The 21,510-nt window shown below is 38.0% G+C and overlaps 1 protein-coding gene across 1 annotated transcript in view; it reads right to left on the bottom strand.

The window, feature by feature from the left end:
• The window catches only part of CERS3 (ceramide synthase 3), a 98,054-nt gene that overhangs the window by 40,698 nt on the left and 35,846 nt on the right, over positions 1-21,510 (bottom strand). Inside the window, exons 4-8 of the mRNA XM_079701391.1 lie at positions 19,874-19,971; positions 18,864-18,914; positions 15,126-15,218; positions 12,277-12,405; positions 8,828-8,934 (exon numbers count right to left, since the gene is read on the bottom strand). Of these exons, the coding sequence (XP_079557517.1) occupies positions 8,828-8,934; positions 12,277-12,405; positions 15,126-15,218; positions 18,864-18,914; positions 19,874-19,971 (478 nt within the window). The remainder of the gene's footprint in view (positions 1-8,827; positions 8,935-12,276; positions 12,406-15,125; positions 15,219-18,863; positions 18,915-19,873; positions 19,972-21,510) is intronic.

Here is a 21,510-nt window from a genome sequence, read left to right as displayed (position 1 = left end):
AGAATATTACTTGTAAAGACATTTTGGTAAAAATTTTTGATATTTCCTTAGAATTGCTAAAATCCCGAATCAAAGAGTATACTCAATTTACATTTTGGAGTGTATTGCTAGATGCTTTCCAGCAAGACTGTGCCAATTCATAGTCTTGCACCCAGTGTATGAGAGTATCTGCTTCCTTGGATCTTGACCAACATTGTACTTTGTCAGCTGCTACCAAAAACAATATCACACTATTTATATATTTACATTTTTATTTCTTGTGAAGATATATATATGAGTTTTTTAAATTATTGTGATTTGTGCTTTTGTGAACTGCTTCTTCATGGTATCTGTCCATTTGTCCATTTTTCTTTTGGGGTGTTTACTTTTTCTGTTGACTCCTAAGTGCTCTTTATATGTTAAAGGATTATAACATTACTTTTTAATCATGTTAAATAACATCACATGGTTTTGATTCTTACAACTTTGTTTATAATTTTTCTTGACAAATCAATTTTTAAAACATTTTTGTAACAAAAGTTATCAATTGTTTCCTTTATATGAAACAGTTGTTTCCTCCACGTTATGCTTTAAAAGGTTTTTCTCACCCCCAACATTTTAAAATATATTTTTCCATACTTTCTTAAAATCCTGGCTCTATGTAATCTTGAGTCACTTATTTGTGCATATTTTCAATTGTAAAATGGAAGCAATGAGTACCTACCTTATGCATTCAATAAATATATATATATATTTTTGTGGTACGCGGGCCTCTCACTGTTGTGGCCTCTCCCGTTGCGGAGCACAGGCTCCGGACGTGCAGGCTCAGTGGCCATGGCTCACGGGCCCAGCCGCTCCGCGGCATGTGGGATCTTCCCGGACTGGGGCACGAACCCGTGTCCCCTGCATCAGCAGGCGGACTCTCAACCACTGCGCCACCAGGGAAGCCCTCAATAAATATTTATTAAGCACCGAAGTGCTACAAGGAACTTTGTGGGAACCAGAAATACAGCAATGAATAAAACAGACTGAAATTCCTGAACTAGTAAGGGCTTACATTTTGGTGCCTGCATCCACAGGGAAATAATATATATAAAGCCAATTTGCTATTCTGATTTGCTGGGTCCTTAAGCAATTGTGTACCTTATTCTGTACTCACTTAGCCTATAATGCCCTTCCCCTTTTCAATTGAAATTCTTTTCACCTATCAAAGCATGGACCTCTCCATACCAAAATCTCTGTGCTATTCTGATCACCTCTGAATTTATAACTTTTCTCTGGGCTCCCCTGCTACCAGCTTCTTTAGAGCATTTGGATGATTCACCCTGCCTTGCAGTAAAAGCTCTTACATTAGTTGACTCCTCATTAGCTAGCAAGCTTTCCAAAGGCAGCAGCCATGATGGCTTCATCTCTGTATCCTCCCATCACCTGTTCCAGGGCCTGGCCCCATACAAGGTCTCCTACTGGGAATTTTTCAGTGTCAAAACTAACAAAGGAGTCTACTAAAAAATATCTCCTTCATGCATTCTATCAGAGAATGTGAATAATTACCTAAACATAAAATTAAACTCACCGTGGTCCATGCAAAGAAAGAAAGAAAAGGACAGGGAGCATATTGCAGGGTTCTGACTGAATGGAGATGTCCCTCTTCCCTCTAGTTGAAGGGAAGACACAGGAAAGAGGATTCCAGTTGGAGGAAACGACATATAAACTCTCAGGTGGAGGCATCATGGAAAATTCAAGGGCTAAAAGAAGACCAGTGTGGCTTCAGGGAGAGGAGTGGCAGGAGGAGGGGGTGGGGTGAAGATAAAGCTGGATTGGTGAATGCAGCCATCTCCTGTTAGCCTTGAAAGTCAAGGTCAAGGGTGTGGCCTTCCTTGTAAGAGCTTTGGGAAGCTTTGCCAGTTTTAGAAAGAAGAGTGATACACCTGGCCTAGAATCATCAGAGCTGGGTTCCAGGACTAAGGCTGCTATTTTCTGGCCTGGTAACCTGCACAACCTCCCATTCCTTGGGTAGAACTAACCCCACATCTCTGAATGAGCGACTCCAGAGAAACACACAGCCAGCTTTGCAAACTGCAGAGTCCTAGAAACAGAAGAGACTGCCATTAAACACAAATGCCTTCAGAGACAGCCAAGCCACTGCAGAGAGGAGAGGTCAATGGCATGGGCGCTGGAGCCCGCTAGATTTGGATCATGGCTTCCCTGGGGTCTGCAGCAAGTTACGTAGCTTCTCTGGGCCTCAGTTTCTTCTGTAATAAAACAGGTCTCACCTTGTCAGGTTGTTGTGAGAATTAAATGAGTTGACAAATGGGAAGAGCTTAGCATATAGTAAGCACTCAGAAATGGTAGTTATAACATTACTATTACCATCATTATGATGGGATAGCTTTCCACCACCACCCCCTTTCCTACTGCAGAGGGCTTCATTAATAACACAGGGAGGGCAACACCCAGGGAGGGTGCTGCTGAAATAGCTGGATTTTCTGCATATCAGGGAGAAGGAGGAGGCCGCTTTGGAGGGGAGGAGTCGGCTAAGGAGGAGTGGGGACCCTGTGCTGTGGGAGGACAGAGGGGACAGGAGGCCCAAGAAGTGAAGAGGAGTTCAGAAGGGAGGACAGCAGTTATGGGGCTTCAGTTGCATTTTCAGGGCCTCTTTCTATGGGTCTCACTGCCCTCACTAAAAGATGGTCCAATCGCTCAGCCTTGATTTCTTCTGGTCCTTTGCTAAAAGGAGAATGGGAAAGAAAAAAAACAAATCTGCCTTTCTCAATTTTGTGTATCAAGTGTGCAGACACACGAGTGAACCCACAAACACTTGCACATTTACCTTGTGGGTCCTGTGGAATCTCCCTTTTCACAGAGAATACTCCTCAATTCATTCTGCTCTGTACGCTGGCCTTTAACCTGTACAAACGGATGCACTACCATGGTGCCCGTGGATTGCAAAGCTTGGCCTTTTTCCTGTTTTGGGTTTTTCCCCCCATTTTTACTCTTTACTCAATCACTAAAGTTTACATGGTTTGAAAAAAATCACATTGTTGGTATAAATAGTAGTTGGTTTTGCTGGGCTGGATAAGGCAGCCACCAAAAGTTGTATTTTTCTAATGAAAGTTAAAGGTCTTTTTTTCTTGCTAATTGTAGGTGTGAGCATTAAGCCTTTTCAGGATAACAAATACTGGTTCTACAGGTGCGCAATTGCTCACCTAACATTCTAGAAATGGCTTATATTTCGAAGTGACCAAGTAGTTGAAGAAAACTTAATAATACTTAGGTAAGGCAATGATGCCTGCTCTTAATTATCAAATTTAGTAACTTAACTGGAAACATATCTCTTTTGTGTTTCAAATGTCCTGTTTCTAATCTTGATTCTTTCATAACTAGCTGTGTGATCCTGGAACTATCTTAACTTCTCACGTGAAAAACAAACAGGGTTGCAACGCTTCAACAATATCTATGACACAAAAGGCAAGAAGGGGTAAGGACCATTCCCGTTAGGTGACAGCTGAATGCAGAATGTGATCCTGGGCCAAATCCAATAGTGAGGGAAAAAAAGCAATGAAAGGCACTATCCGATCAACTGACAAAACTGAAACATGGATGGTAGATTGCTACCTTTCCTGAAATTGATAACTATACTGTGATTCTGTAGAAAAATGTCCTTGTCCTTAGGAAATACACACTGAACTATTTAGGATTAAAAGGACATGATGGTTTCAACTTTCAACTGGTTCAGAAAAAATATGTATATATATATATATATATATATATATGTATATATATACACACACCCACATGTGTGAGCACGTGTGTGTGTGTGTGTGTGTGTTGAGAGAGAAAGAGAAAGAGAAAGAGAAACAGCGAGAGAGGAAAAAATGACAAAGCAAATGGGGGAAACGTTAACTGGTAAATCTGGGTAAAGGCAATATGTAAGAGTTCTCTGTGATATACTTGAAATTATCCTGTAAGCTTAAAATTATTTCCAAACACATAAATGAATAAAGGGGTTGGACTAAATTATGAATTTAAAATTCAAAAATTCTATGGACTGTTGTAGCTGTCTTTCATAAGTTTACAAGCAGCAACAGAAGTACCAAGCCTGTGGGGTGTGGGAAGGAGCTCCCCTGAGGGCTCCTTGTTGAATGAGACGCAGAGCAAACACCTGCAGTGTCATTTGCCGTCTCCTCTATAAGCTGTGTGACTGGAAAGTCCAGTTCCGAGATACTTCAACAGAGCCTCTCTGGCACGGTGCAGCCCCTCCTCTCCTCTGATGACTGTGGGAAGGGCACTGTGCCATCCCAGGAGGGCGAGGAAGCTGACCCTGGCACCATCAGACCCTTGCTCTGCCCATGACTCACCATTCAGAACGGAGGCCCCAGGCCTTGGGAGGAAAGAAAGGACCATCGTGTCCTCACTCTTGTCTCTCTCTGATGGACATCAGCTAAGAGCACTGCTGTATGCTTTCAGCTTTGTTGTGTCTCGTCTTTTCTTAAAACTCTCCTCTCTCTGGCAGATGGGTTTTAAGAGTTTCAAGGGTTTATATGGCCTCATTGCCCACAAAATTCTCTTTTGTATGAGGCTTCTCAGGGTACCATTTTTCTATACCAGTGAGACCTGGATCATCAAAAGATGAAGCCCAAAGTCCTGTGAACCACTGGTGGGGAAAATAAAGTTACCACTAGCATATGTACCCTTGGAGGTAAGGAAGCTATTTATTTGAGTATTATTCACTGTTGGAGATGTTTTATTTTTTATTTTCTTAACCATTTTAAAAATTGAAGTCTATTTAATTTACAATGTTGTGTTAGTTTCAAGTGTACAGCAAAGTGATTCAGTTATACATAAGTGGATCTATTCTTTTTCAGATTCTTTTCCATTATAGGTTATTATAAGATATTGAATATAATTCCTTTGTAGGTCCTTGTCGTTTATCTATTTTATATATAGCAGTGTGTACCTATTAATCCCAAAGCCCTAATTTATCCCTCTCCCCGTTTCCCCTTTGGTAACCATACTTTGTTTTCTATGTCTGTAAGTCTATTTCTGTTTTGTGAATAAATTCCTTTGCATCATTTTGTTGGATTCCACATATAAGTGATATCATATGATTATTTGTCTTTCTCTGTCTTATTGTACTTCACTTAGTATGATAATCTCTAGGTCCATACATATTGCTGCAAATGGCATTATTTCATTCTTTGTCACAGCTGAGTAATATTCCATTGTATATATGTACCATATCTTCTTTATCCATTAATTTGTCAATGGACAATTAGGTTGCTTCCATGTCATGTCTATTGTAAATAGTGCTGCAATAAACATTGGGGTGCATGTATCTTTTTGAATTAGAGCTTTCATCTTTTCCAAGATATATGCTCAAGAGTGGGATTGTAGGATCACATGGTTACTCTATTTTTTAGTTTTTTAAGGAGACTCCATGTTGTTCTCCTTAGTGACTTCACTGATTTACCTTCCCACCGACAGTGTAGGAGGGTTCCTTTTTCTCCACACCCTCTCTAGCAATCATTATTTGTAGACTTTTTAATGATGGCCATTCTGACTAATGTGAGGTGATACCTCATTGCAGTTTTGATTTTCAGGAAATGTTTTTTTTTTTTCTTTTTGGAATATCCAAAAAATATGGGTCAGTATTAATAGCCTTCAAATACATGAAAAAGGTGGTGGATACAAAGATTTCTTCTACTGCCATCATGAACTGCTGCAGGCTAGGAGCTGCGTCTCACTCATCCGTGAGCTCCTCACAACATCTAGCAGTGGTGAGTTCAAGAAACAAAGCAATGAGCCAGCACTGCCACTCGGAAACTTCGGTTGAAACAGTGTTCCTTCCCTTCAGATCAATCAGCCTGGACTAAATCATTATCTGCTCTTTTTATTTATGGAGGAAAACTGTCAGGAGTCAGGGGAACCGTTTATCTGACCTTTGGAGGGTCCTTCTAACCAAATGATCTCGGGTGGTATTTGTATAATATTCAAGTAGATAGATACATCCAATAATTCACAAATATAGAAGTCATTATTTTGATACAATAGTTGGGAATACAATGTGAATAACATAAGCCTGAGATTTAAATGTTTTTGAAGAAAAATGCAAATAAATGGGGGTAACCAGGCAATTAGATTAAAGCAGTTTGGCCAGTGCCAACTGGAATGTCTACCTAATGTTGACAGTAACACTGTTTAGAAAATCAAGGTAATTCACTCTTGCTGACACTGACTGAAAACTGGCTAAATTAGATCCCTGAAAAGAGCAGGAGGAAAGGAGAATTGGGGACACAGTTGTATGAACACAAAAGGAAACTCATGAGGGGAAAGCAAATCTGCTTGAGGCTGGGGGAATAAAAGGAAAGGAGAAGAAAGGGAAAGACACGCGTGATGTAAAACTCCTGTTCTGGGCTTCCCTGGTGGCGCAGTGGTTGAGAGTCCGCCTGCCGATGCAGGGGACACGGGTTTGTGCCCCAGTCCGAGAAGATCCCACATGCCGCAGAGCGGCTGTGCCCGTGAGCCATGGCCGCTGAGCCTGTGCTCCGCAATGGGAGAGGCCCATGTACCACAACAACAACAACAACAAAAATCTCTACAAATTACTTGAAACTATTCCCATCAAGAAATGGAGTCTAAATTTCCTTCCCTTAAATATGAGCTGGCCTTAGTGACTTGGATTCAATGAAGAAAATGAGGCTGGAAGTGACATGCTGTGACTTCTGAAGCTGGGTTATAAAAGGAGACACAGCATCTGCCAAGCTCTCTCTTGAACTGCTCACCCTTGAAATCCATTGGCTGTGCTAAGAGAAGGTCAGGCCAGTGGAGGGGCATGGGCATGTGTTCCATCTGACAAGCCCAGCAGTGGTCCCAACCAGCAATCAGCATCAACCAGCTGATGTCATGGGTGTCACCTGAACCTTGTGAGTGAGGAAGCCTTCAAGAAAACTCCAACCTTGACTGCCCAGTGACCATCTGACTGTAACCACATGAGTGAAAACCATGTAGCTGAGGCCTGTCAACTCCCAGATCCATAAGAAATAGTAATAATAATGTATTGTTGTTTTAAGAAAGAGCCCTGCAAAACATGGCATGTTGGTAAAGTCTAGCCTGCAGCCCGTTTTTCTACAGCCAGCGATCTAAGCTAGGTTTGGTACATTTTTAAAGGGTTGTAAAAGAATCAGAACCAAACAAAGAAAAACATGCAACAGAGTCCATATATGGCCCTCAAAGCCTAAAACGGTTATTCTACGGCCCTTTATAAAAAAAAGTTTGCTCACTACTGTCTTAAGCCACTAAATTTTTCAAAAGGTTTGTTATACAGCTATAGATAACTGGAACACATGGTACTTTTTGAACAAAATAAGTGTCACCAAAGGGCAAATGCTGGATTTAGAGCACCATGAAAGTCACACTGAAAAGCCACAACTCAACTGCTATCTGCAAGTCAATACTTACCCTATCAATAATTGCTATTGTACAATATTCTAATTTCATAAACACACTTGATCAGCCAAAGCAAAAGTGATGGTAATATGATTCATCAACCAAGAAGAGTATCTTAAACATGTATCTCAGATTTGATTCTAGAATAAACTTTAAATTCTCAGAGACTCATTAATAATTTTAGTAATAACAGCTGGCATTTACTGAATCCTTACTATGTTCCAGACGCTGTTCTAAGCTATTTCATATGTATTACTTCAATTAAGCCTCATGACAACCCTTATTTACATTTTACAGATGAGAAACTGAGGCACAGAAAAAATGATCTAACCTGTACAAGATCACACAGGTAGTAAGTCTGGAGCCAGGACTGACTTGCATCTGTGAAGTTCATCACTGCATGATGCTGCTCCTCTCCAGAAAAAAATGTCTAATCAAGACACCCAATCCTGGGTTAAAGAACGCACCTGGCTTCCACAGGGCAGGCAGCACCCACACTCTCTTACCAGTCTTCCCTGCATGCTGCTAGTTAAGGGTGCTCTCCACCCACAAGGGATCAGGCCTGAAACCTGGGTCCCCATTTCATTCCGCTGGAACCTAGTACCTCCAATAGCACTAGTTTTTCTGTTGAGAATATCTGAAACTCCTAGACTATCCCCAAACTACAGTTAGTTTTAAGCTGTTCTTTCCAAACCATCAATGTCTTCCTCACATTTTTCCTCTGGTTTCTGTCAATCAACACATGGAAAATTATGCTTGCCAAAGGAATGATTGTCAGGAGAGACACAACATAGGTTTTACGTTGCCAGCTCTTGGCTAAACAAAATCAACAGACTGACCAAGAGCCAGTGGTCCAAATCACTGTTAGGACCAGTGATTATGGAAAATGAAACCAGCATCAGTTTCCTCATCTGCAAACTGGAAGTGATGATACCTATTTTTATGATTTGTTGTGTAGCTAGTGCCAAGATGTATAAAGGGCCTAATCCAGTGTCTGGCATTCAATTAATGGTGGTTATAACTATTGTAATTTTAACACAGAATTTGCCTCTCTTTTAAAGAGCTGATAATTGGCCAATGACATTTCACTGAATAACTGGAAAAGCTGTTAATCACAAAGAAAGATCCAGATTCATGAAACCAGACACAGAATAAGAGTTGCTGCTTCCCATTGGTTACACAACTTTAATCTCCCTTTGTAACAAGCCTTTTCACATTGGAAGGTGTGGTTTTAATTATCTATAAAAATGGCCCCTTCACATTCTTCTTTCCAGCTGAACTTGGCACAAATAGCTGGAGATCAGTGTAAGAAAGAAAGAAAGGGCAATGCTCCAACCTGAACAACATGCAAGGCCACCTCAGCACAGTGACCAAAGGCACACACAGCACCTTGTCTACTCACCAGAAGGGAAAAATAATGAGGCGGCTGATGAAAAATATGATGGAGAAGATGAAAAACAGGGTGTTACAGGTTTGCTTCCATCCGGCATAAGAAAACATCTTAGCAGACTGAGAAAATAGAAAGAAATTGCATTCAGATAGGGTGATATTCATGTAAAATTTTTAAATTAAATATTTATAAATTAAATTATACCTGAGATTTGCTTCAAAATCTTGGTGGGGGTTGGGTTATGGATGAGAAATAGCTGAAACAAGATTGGCCATAACGATAACTGTTAAAGCTGGATGATGGGTCCATTGGGCCCATTATACTCTTTACCTTGCCATATGTTTGAAACTTTCCATAATATAATGTTTAAAAAATTAGTTAGAATGACTGTAATATTACTCCTGTATTTCACAAGCACTACAAATTAGCATAATTAATTTTAGCATGTTTTTTATCTGGGCATTTATTGAATTTCTCCATTTAACTGGGAGGGGAGCTGGATTGAAGAAAGGCTGGGATATGAGTGAAGTCCTGGACTGGGCTGGGCATGTTGCAATCAAGGCGGTTACTTTAAGGCAGCTGACAGAAGATGGAGTTAGGAGGCAGCCCTTGGGGCCATGCCCTGGTTGAAGTAAAGTTTCAAGCACTTGATTTTCCCTACTTACTTTATGCTAGCCTGTAATACTCATATTATCTGTGTTGAGTGAAAAGAATTACAGAAAATGTTGTTTAATGTGGTACTAATGTAATGAGGATTTTCTCTTGCATTATCCAGAGGAGCCCAAGGCTGAATGGGAAAGAGACTGAAGTTGAGGGTGGAAGGTGGGCAGGTGGGTGGTGTGGCTTAGTCCTGCCAGTTTCAGAACTGAAATCACCCAGGAACCTCAATGCCCATCTAGAACAAGAGAAGCAGCTTATTACATTTCAGGAATGGTTTACATTGCATTTTCCCTACTTACCATGGGGTAAGAATGTGATCAGACTATGGGATTGGCAGGGGCCCAAAAGGGAACAGCCTCCATTGCTGAGACAGAAGGCTGGCATGCCAGCTGGGTAGGACTTGCATATGGGGAGAAAGGCCAGACGTTTAGAGGGCTTGGAATGGAGTGGGGAGCTGTTTGAAGGGTCAGAAGGTAGGCCAGAGCAGGAAGCTAGAGATGTGCATAGGCATGAAGAGTGCTACTTTGCCCCCACTTTTAATGGTAAAGTAGCACTCCTTTGGGCAAATGCACACGTGGCCTATTCTGGGCTGTGCAAAGATGGATATCAGAGAGTAACCCCTCTCCTTTGCTAAGTATCAGTCAAGATAGTGTTAAAGTGTTGGGTCCTGGATCCAAACTTAACATGCAGAAAACTAGAGAGGATCATGAAGATGCATGAAGAAGGCACAAGGTTGCTTATGAGTAAAAATTGTAGATGCTGAGGCTGTTCTTCCTTGCAAAGAAAGAACTAAGAAATGACCCAACAACTGTCTTAAGGAACATGAAAGATTAATAGTCTCCATCTTTAGAAAGGTCTAAACAGGCGTAAAAGTTGTACCATGTCTGGGTTCAATTAGAACTTGACTGAGAGGACAAACACTAAAACAAACTACTTGAGGAAGCTATGGAATAGGCACTCCTGGAGAATATAAAAAATCGGCCCCACGCCACTATTCAATGTTGTTTCTACCACCAGCTGATGGAGGGTACTGGCCTCGCTCACTGAACCTCAAGTTAGATCATGACTTGTGAATCAAGAATTATTGATGATCATTAACAACATGAAGCTGTTCTCATAGTTTACCCATGTAGGGACCTGAGTTTGACGTTTCATTTTTCTTCTGTTTTTTACCTAAGGACCTCAGAACATTTTCAAACGATAGTGAGCTAAACTGCACAATATACCCTAAGAGGTAGATATGACTTCTCATGCTAAAGCTGAGGATAGAAACAAACCATTAAGTGATTTGTCCAGGTCACCTAGGGAGCTATGTCATGTCAATTGCAGGGTAGACAGGGATAACACGGTGTTTATTCCCAGTCCCAACACCTAACGCTCCCTTTTAAAGTAACACAATGAAGCTGTTTTTACGGTGGACACACACCAAAGGCAATTGAACCAGAGGGTTAGAAGAATAGAGTAGCATAAAATTTTTAACTCATGGCCAATTTGGTCTTAATTTTCAGGCAGGGTTTCTGAGATATGATCGGAGAAGGAGGTAATTATAGCAGAGATGTCTACATTCAGAGAGCAACACACGGAAAAACTGGCACAATCCTTCTTCTGCTAAGCCACGTGCTGCCCTGAAGCACATAAAATAATATTGACCATTAGAATGGTATTTACATGTCTAATTACGATTACATATAAGAAATACAATTCTGTACACAGCTAATATTTTAACAACAGCCAGTTGCTTTGAAATGGATTCAAATGACTTCTGGTTATATCTAGAACAGGGTTAGGCAAATCACAGTTCAGCCTATGGGCTAAAGCTGGTCAGCCCTTGAGTTAAGAAGGGTAAGAATGGTTTTCACATTTTTAAAGGGGTATAAGAGAAAAGAAAAAACAACAAAAAAGAAAAATATGTGCCAAGAGATCCTATGAGGCCCACAAAGCTAGATTTACTACCTGGCTCTTTACCAAAAAGTTTGCTGAACCCTGATCTAGAAGAACAAGATTTTATTAAATTAAATTTAATTTCTTCCATATCAACTTACATTCAATTATTAGCCCTTGAAGAGGCAATCCTGAATGCAAATGGGTTAGCATCATTTTCCCCGGCTTCATTATAAATGAGTATATTTAAATGATGAACAATGTGGCTCTAAGTACAGCAGGACCCACTGCCTCAGGGTAAACAGGAACCAAAGCACATCAGAAACATGTAGAGAAAACAATCTTAATTTTGCATTGTTCCTTATATTTTGTGTAGTTTGGGATTAGGAAGACTCTTGTTTTAATGTCCCCTGCTCTGAAACATTCCTTCCTTAGAAAATAAATGTCATTTAAATAAACATCGGCTCTCATTCCTTAAAGCTGGAGGAGAGTCCACGCAGGGAGGTGCAAGCATTCAGTGCGTATTTAGCTTTGCTTAAGTGAATATACGGTGCCGACCAATTTTAAAAATCTACAATGTCATAGTCCAAGTTTTCCATTTAAAAGCTTAGAGTTCATTCCTTCTTCAGATACCTCAGCTTACTTCCTAAGCTAATATCTGCATGCAACTTGCATAAGTGGAATCCCACAAATTAACCTCTCTCTCGAGTACCATGGAGAAAGAAGGTTAGAAACTAAAAACTGAAAGCTTTCCTTCCTTTGAGCTTGAAAGATCTGGGGACCTAGAGACATCTGCAGACTTTGGGTGTTTTCAGGACAGAGAGCTCTGCTAAATCACTCACAGACAATTCTTCCTGTGAGGAGTCACAGTTAACCCAGGACATGGTATTGTTATTAGCTTTTTAATGGCAAACGTTTACCTCCAGCCAAATGTCGGCCACATCATGTAAAATCATCACGAGGGTCCCACTGCGAATATAATTAGCACACCAAGAGAAGCTCATCAAACTAAGAGCAGCCAGGTGGTGGATGACATGAGCTAGAAAATCCTATATAATGAGGGGAAACGGAAACCATTCAGCAAATGCAGTTATTTCTCAATCACTGGAAGAGATAATAATAATAATAATTTTAAAACTAACAACTTACATCTGCATATTTTGAACTTTGTAAAATGCTTTCACTTTTATTCTTAAGCACAATCCTTGTGAGGGAGATAGAATAAGTGTTATCCTCATTGATTAAGTCATTTAACTTTGAGATAGCATTGAATAGTTGTCATCTAAGTCCTAATATCTGCTGTTCTTCCCACTGTTCTACAGTGGATATATGTACACACACACACACACACACACACAAAGACATACATACACACACAAGCATATTCCTGTGTACATTTACATTTATTGTTAATTCCCTGCCTAATTCTAAGACAGATATAATAAAACTACACAACTATTAAAATAAGAGTTACTGCATATGAAATAAGGAACAAATGAAAGTGGAATAACTACAGTAGCAAAATACTTCACACCCACCAGGATAGCTATAATAAAAAAGACAAACAATAACAAGTGTTGGCTAGGATGTGGAGAAGTTGGAACCCTTATACATTGCTGGTAGGAATGTAAAATGGCATGGCTGCTTTGTTAGAGTCTAACAATTCCCCCAAAGGTTATACATAGGACTACTATATAGTTTAGCAATTCCACCCCTAGGTATATACATGAGAGAAATAAAAATATATGTTCATGCAAAAATTTGTGCATCAGTGTTCATAGTAGCATTATTCATAATAGCCAAAAAGGTAGAAACAAACCAAATATCCATCAATTGATAAATGGATAAACAAAATGTAGTATATCCATATAACAGAATATTATTCATTAATAAAAATTATTGATACATGCTACAACACGAATGAATCATTATGCTAACTGAAAGGATCCAGATACAAAAAAACATATATTGTATGATTCCATTTATATGAAATGTCCAAAAGAGGCAAATGCATAGAGGCAGAAAGTAGATAGTGGTTGCCTGGGGCTGTGGAGGTTAGAAGAAATGGGGAGTGACTGCTAAAGGGTACAGGATTTCTATTTGAGGTGATGGAAATAGAATTGACTGTGGTGATGACTGCAGAATTCTACAAAATACTCAAAACCATTGCATTATGCACTTTAAATAGATTAATTGTATGGTCTGTGAATATACTGATTAAAATGTTTAGAAAAACTTAAAGACTTCAGTTTCCTTGTAGCCAAAGTAAAAGAATAAACATGATAATAATAACAGCCTAATGTATTGAGTACTTACTATACACCAGAAAGTGCTTTGTATGAATTAACTTGTTTAATCCTCACAACAACTGGAGGAGATAAGAACTATTTTTAGCTCTACTCTATATATGAGGAGACAGATCTAGTTTACCAAATGTAACCAACTAGCTCAAGATGTTAATGAGTGGTGAAGTCAGGGATCCAAACTTCAGCAATTTGACTCCAGAGCCTGTGCTTTACCCAACTCCTAATAATTTTATGTCTCTGAAGATGTGTATTTACAAATATATGACATATAGCTACATTTAATTTTTGAAAAGGTGTCCAATGCACCTGTAAATAATAAAGAGAAAGCAACTACTGAAAAAAATAAAAGGATCAAAAGTGGGAAAAAGATAGGATCATTACAGGATCAACCTACCTGAGTATATCTATGAAGACCTTCTAAATAATGATTATTTTCAATTCTATCCCTTGAGAAAATGACTCAATCAATTAAATTTTGATATATTCTTAGCCTAAATTAAGTTAATAACAGTTAAACTATAGCTATTATTAAGTTTTCTGAAAAAGGAAATCATTTCAATCAGATTTTTTCACAGTATGTTCTTATGGTTTATTCTGTAAGTTTCTTTTCAGATCTCCAGCTGAGCAGCTGACTGGGCCCCTTAGTGATAGATTGTACACCATCGCTCACTGAAACATCATTTAGTCAAGCCAACTTGGTTTTATTTCCTTAATACTGAATTTAACTTAATTTTATTTATCACCCAAATTTTGCTACAAACCAATCTTTTATAGAGAGCGTAGCATATAAAGTACATGCCAAGAGTATTTGTCATTTGATCTGTACTGCTAATGTATATGAGGAAATCCGTGACTGCATTGAGAGTATAATATGATTTTCTGTACCAGCAAATAGGAATCAGTAACAACCAAACAGTTCCTAAAATACCACACTTTGTGACCTCAGAGGATGCATTTAGTATGCCTGTGACTCAGTTTCTCTGCAAGTAAAGGAAAGCTAATAGTGCTTGAAGCAATGTTTTCTAACAAGGATCTTGGATGAATTAAGGAAAAAATGTTTTCAAAGTCACTGAATACATCAAAAGAATTATATAAAGTGGTCTGTAATCAACTAAAGGACATGGCTGTAGAATTAAAACTACTAGCACTTTTCTTCTTTGCACTGAAGAATACTAAATTCCAAAACCAAAAGAAAGAAACAGACATCATAAAGAAGAGTTCTTTTCTTATTGAACAAGTGTAGAGCTTCAAAGTTAAAGTTTCTATAATGTTTCACTACAAATCCTTACCAAGGCACCAAAGTATGAGCATATTTGCACTATTCTTTGTGTTATAAAAGCAAAAAAGTTATGAACTGGAACTGAACATATATAAAAATATGATTTAAAGATCAGGATTTGGGGCAGGGGGATAAAAACTTTTGAAAAAAATGGATAAAGTAGTTTTGTAAATAAGACACTTACCTTCCTCTTGATATCAGAGCCAAGGCTAAATAAGAGAGACCAATAAAAACTCATCTCCAAAATGTAGTACCAGTACTGAGATGGCAGCAAGGTCTGAGGAAAACAAGAGTAATTCACTACTTTAATGTCACCATATAAACAACTCATTTTAAGGATTAAAACTATTGTTTATACCTATTTATATTCCACAAAATTCTCCCAAATAATAATGTTTTACATTTCAACTTCTGAGAAGAAATCAGAGACAATATTTTGAGGCATTTTGTTTCTAAAAAGGGAGACAAGAATTCCAAAGTCAAGTTAAATGTTTTGTTTAAAATTTAATAAAACTACAACAGGTGTAAAAGCATTCTTTTAGTTGAGTGAGAGTTAAATTAGAAAAGTAATTTTAAGATCTTTACTTAAGAACAATGGAAAAGCTGTTCTGCTTGTCCCACAAAATACCTTGTTTTATATTTCTTGAATACTACTCAAATCTGATGTCCTAACTTCTTTTGTAGTGACAAGATGGTGATCCAAATTGGCCCATTCTCAAATGGGACAGTAATAAAATATATACAATTATTTAAGTACTCTAAAAATGTCTCCTGAAAAAAACAATGAAATTTCCATGGCTAGAATTTTCTTTGAAATAGGAGGGGTGGCGTGCTTATTTTAGCTAAGCTGAGACATTATATTACTTGGTGTGATGGGTTGTAACATTAATGCCCTCAATGAATCTCACCTTCTCATATTCATGCCCTGGTACAGTCTCCTCTAACGTCACCAGGAGGCCTTTGAATCTTGGCCTTTGGTCAAGGGGACATAGCAACTATGATGCAATCAGAGACCTCATAAGTACCATGTAAGAAACCTGAGCTATCCTGCTGGAGGTCACAAAGTAGAGCATCAAGGTGTCCACTGACAAAAATATAAATGAGGGCACCAGGGACATGTGATATGCCCTAGCCAGACTGTCAACTAACTGAAAATGCATGAATGAACTCAGCTAACACCACATGGAGCAGAACTGCTTGGCTGAGCCTAGCCAAAATTGCTAATCCATATCATAAGCAAATAAATGGTTGTTGTTTTAAGGCACTAAGCTTTGGTGATGATTTATTATACACCAGCATATAACTGACACACCTGAGAAGTGAAGAGTAAAGCTAACACATTAAATGGAGCAATTTTCTGGTCAACTCATCATCCTTGATAAGGCCAAGAAAGAATAAGAGTTTCTTCTTTCTTCTATGACAAACAAGCCTGTATGAGACTAACCCTCCTAGTGAGAACTACTTAAAAATATGGATAAAGTACAGAAAAAAATATCTGTTTGAAGGCATTGGAGAACAACCAAGGCATCCAGAACCTGTGGAGCCAAGATTTCAAAGAGAAGAAAAATGCATTAAATGGAATCCTTTATTTCAAGTGCATCCTTAATTCAAAAAGTACTACAGACCCTAAGCAGGATAGTTTCAAAGAAAACCACACTTATGTATAGCATAAAGTCTGCATTTGCTAATTTATAAGCAGTATAGAGCCCAGAGACTAAGAAGCAGTAGTTAAGTAGGACTTTTGGCAATCTCATAGTGCTAGGAAGCAAACTGGTATTCAGGGCCAGCCAGGGAAAAGGAGTCCTGGTAAATACTATAATCTTTTATTTAAAACCACTGTAAGGGAATACCCTAGGAATATGGGTAAGTTGTAAATACATCTGCCTTCACAAAGACTGGAGTCTATATTAAATCAGTTCAATCACAGATAAAATTTAAGGTGATCTGTCTCTACTCTAACTGCTTAACAGAAGTGAAAGTAAGTCCTCTCAGGAGGTAGATAATACCATTTCTAAGCATTATTTTTCATATGCAATGTCTATCATTCAATCAAATGTTATCAAGCATAAGGAGACAGGAATAAGAAAGAAAATAGACCCACAGGTGAGCAAGATATTGGATTTATTAGACTCTGACTTTAAAATAACTTTAAAAACTAACCAGGTATTTAAAGTTATTTTTAAAAATTAGTGGGAATTTTCAGTAGAGAACTGGAATCCTTAAAAGAAGAATTAAGTGAAAATTTGAGAAATGAAAAATAGTATAACTAAAATTGAGAACTCAAAAGATGTGTTTAAGAGCAGATTAGGCACTGATGAAAAAAGCACTAGTGAACTGGAGGACATGAAAGTAGAAAATATCCAGAACTGTGAAGGGTCTGAGATTTTACCCTACTTGCAAGTTAGCTTGCCATAGTTTCATGCATGCTGATAGAAGATATGAGACTCCTGGGTCAGAGATAAAGGACAGCTTATTATTCATACTAATCCAGTTGCCAGAATATCAGCATTTGGGCCAGTTCTCCCACCCCAATTCCCATGGCTAAACAAAGAGGGTCAGGTGACATCTGCACATGCAGTGAGTTTTGCTACCAGAGAGGAACACTGAGGTAGGGAACCTAAATCTTTATAATGGACAGTGACATGCATACCAATTGCTCCAGAGGAGACATTATCTCTATCTTCCAAGGTTGCTTGCCATACAAACATCTTTGAAAAGACAGTACAGAATAAAAGTCAGTCCGTGTATCACTTCATATGACATGCAGAAATGCAAGAGGTCTGTGGAGAACTGTGTCCCTATAGACCAAAGCAGTAAGGCAAAAGGATGGAAAATATTGAGGAAAGCATAAGAGAGCTTCGGGACCTAGCATAAAGGTCTAATATATTAGCACACTTGTAATTGGAATTCCAGAAAGAGAGGAGAGAGAGAAAAGAACAGAAACAATGGCTAAGAATTTTCCAAAATGGACTTAAGACACCAAGCCACAGATTAAAGAAGTACTATGGACAATAAGCAGGATAAATTCACAGAAGACCTCATTTATACATATCATATTAAAATTGCTAAAAGACAAATACAAAATATTAAAATCAGAGAAAAAGGACACCATGTGAAGAAGCAAAAATAAAATGGGCAACTGAATTCTTAAAGAAACTGAGGGGATCCAGAAGACAATGGAATGACTTCTTTAAAGTGCTTAAGGAAAATAACTACTAACCTAGAATTCTATGCCCAGCAAAAATACCCTTTAAAAAAATAGGGTAAAATGATAACATTTCCAGACAAGCAAACCAAAGGGGCTTCTATGGCCAGAAGGATAATAATCCCAGATGGAAGCATGGAAATGCAAGATGCCAAGGAACAGCACGGAAAGGGCAATTTGACTGATTTACAAATCAATTATTGTAGTGACTTGTAGGGTTTTAAATATTTGAAGGAGGGGATAGGAGTAGTCTGATGATCGTTCAGTGACTGGAAAGAGGTAAGAGCACTCATTTACATTAGACTCTGATAATTGAAGGATGCATATGGTAATCTCTAGGATAATTACTAAAAGAATAAAAACATGCGTAACTGAAAAGCTGATATAAGGGAAGAAACAGAATAATAATTTTTAAAAAAACTTCACTGTCCCATAAAACAGTAAGAAAAGAGTACAATAAATGAAATGTATCAGGTAGTACAAGCAGAAAATAAATACTAAGATGGTAAATTTAAACTCAAATACATAATTACATTAACCATGAACAAAGAAAAGGAATGAGACAAGTGAAGGGTAAATAAGGAACAAGAATAAGTAAGCTCCAGTATAGAAAGAACCAAGGACTTCACTGAAGTGGACGGAGAACAGGAAGGAACTCAGACCTAAATCAGGGGACAAGCTGCTGAGGAGGGAAGGGACTAAATCAGTGTGACTTACCTGTCTAGGATAGTCATTCCAAACCTCCCAAAGGTCATATACCCAAGGTTTCTGGAAAAACAAGGAACCAAGAGAAACTTTGTCAAAGGCTGATTTCAGCAGAGACATAAACCCTTCCTTATGTCACTGATAGGGAGGAAATGTGCACAGTAAGATGCACTTTAATCACATTCCTGCTGCTCCAGCTGCAGCTCTCTCCCTCCACAGGTGTTTCTACTTGTTCCTATACAACACCCCTGTGACATGCACGACTTCTAGTGAATCTGGAACCAATAATAGTCCTGTGTCACAAAGGAAATTACTTATTTCAAACAAGTGCCTCTTCTAATGAAATTATGTCTGAACCAATTAGATTACTGCTTCTGTAGCAATAAAAATATCTTGAAATATCCATAGCAATAAAATATCTTAAGAGAAATCTTGAAAGAATCTTTAGAGACATCTCTAAAAGCTAGCTATCTTTTTTTTTTCTGCTTAACAATTTACTATTAAGTTTATACATCACTTAATGAGGTAATTATTTAATAATTATTTAGACAGACAATGCAAAGAGAATATGGTAAGGAGAGATTTGATTTCTAATGGGCAAGAAATGAAAGTCTTCATAAACAAGTGGCCTTTGATATGGGACTAGATGGAATTTGATGGGTAGAGATAGAGGGGGAAGGGCAAGACATTTCTGGCAAAGGGGATAATATGTGCTAAGATCCTAAAGTGGGGATGTGCCAGGTATATTCAGTGGATTGTCAGTGGTCCAGTTTAGTTGGTGTGTGGGTTGCATGAGTGAAAATAGGGAGATATTAGGTTTAAAAACTAACATTACAAATGCAAAGCTTCACAAAAGCTTTGAAAGACAGACTGAGGAGTTGCTATTTCTCTAGGCATTAGCGTGAGTAGAGGTTTAAAAGCTGGTTACCTTATTGAAAGTATTATATCCCAAGGAATTCACAGGCAGGAATTTTAAAAATTAAAGACAAATTCCAATCAAAGATATCAGAAAGACAACTTACATCATAAAGAAATGCAATTCCAGCAATGGTAATCATTAAGTAAAATGTAAATCGCCAGCTGCCAAAAGAAAGAAAAGTCTTGTTAAGGTGACTGACAACTGAGGAGAAAAACACTTGCTATAACAGTTTGGAAAGAATGCACATTCTGGAGTCAGAAAAATCTAAGTTGATATCCTGATTCTGCCACTCGTTGGATGGCTATAAGTTCAGATAAGTAACTTAACTCATGGAGCCTTAATTTCTTCATCAATATAATGGGAATAACAAGACTTACCTCAAAATGTAAAAAGAATCAAAGATAACTTATGAAAAATATTGATCATAGTGGCTGGTATAAAGTAAGCAACAATAAGTCATAGCTACTGTTATTATTAATATGCCTAGCCTAGTTCCTGACACATGATAAAAGATGGTTTGATATTAGTATTATCTAAGTACTCATTTCATCCCAATTTAATTCCCAGTGAAAAGGTTTCTATGTCACTAGACTTTAGTCATGTCTCTGAAAGACAGATTTTGAAAGAATATTTTTTTCTCATGTATGGAGAAAGACCTATACAGTAGATTAAGGGACTTAAAAGACCAGTTGTAATGCACAGGTCTTATTTAGATCCTGATTCAAATAAACTGCAGAGAAAATTAAGACAATCAAGGAAATCTGAACACTGATTGAATATTTGTTGTTATTAAATAAATTTTTAAGGTATGATAATATCTAAAATAGTTCTTATCGTTTAGAGATACATACTAAAATACTTACAAATGAAATCATTCGATATCTGATATTTGCTTCAAAAGTGATCTTCAATAATAATTGGATGAAAGTGATCAAAAGTTACAAACTTCTTGTTATAACTTAGTACTGGAAATGTAATGTATAACATGATGACTATTAACACTGCTGTATGGTATATTTGAGAGTTGCTAAGAAAGTAGGTCCTAAAAGTTCTCATAACAAGGAAAATTTTTTTTCTTTTTCCTTTATGTACCTATATGAGATGATGGATGTTAACTAAACTTATTGTGGTAATCATTTCACAACATTCATAAGTTATTAGACTGTACATCTAAATTTATACAGTGCTGTATGTCAAATATATCACAATAAAACTGAAAGAAAATTATTATCCACACACAAAAAGAAACAATCTGTGGTAGGGGAGAGAAGTAGACGAGGGCGGAAATGACACAGGATGGCCCTGAGTTGATAATTATTAAAGTTGGTGATTAAATCATAGCATACACAGCTCATTTAACTAGTCTTTCTATTTTGTATATGTTTACTACTTGGAAAAATGACAAGGTTTTAAAAAATTAGTGCTATTTTATCTAAGGATTGTTGAAGCAACAATATTAAAAATCACATTTGTTCCCTACATTTGTGTAATGCCTATAGTGCTCTCCTCAACACACCTGTGAGATAAAAAAGAAAGAGGAATATCGGCCTATCCCTACTTGGTAGATGAGAAGCCAGGCTCATAAAGGCTAGGCCGTCCCCCAGCTCACCCAGCTGAGCAATGACACAGCCGACGCAGAAATGTAGGTCTTTGGACCTTGAATCCAGTGGTGTTTCCTGAACGCTGTCACTGCCTCTAAGCTACATGACAGTTTTTCTTTATGGCTTGTTTTGATCAGGG

The sequence above is a fragment of the Hyperoodon ampullatus genome (assembly GCF_949752795.1).
Source record: "Hyperoodon ampullatus genome assembly, chromosome: 3".
In the NCBI taxonomy this organism is placed as follows: Eukaryota; Metazoa; Chordata; class Mammalia; order Artiodactyla; family Ziphiidae; genus Hyperoodon; species Hyperoodon ampullatus.
The sequence above is the reverse complement of the archived record's forward strand: the minus strand, read 5'-3'. Positions and strand labels throughout refer to the sequence as shown.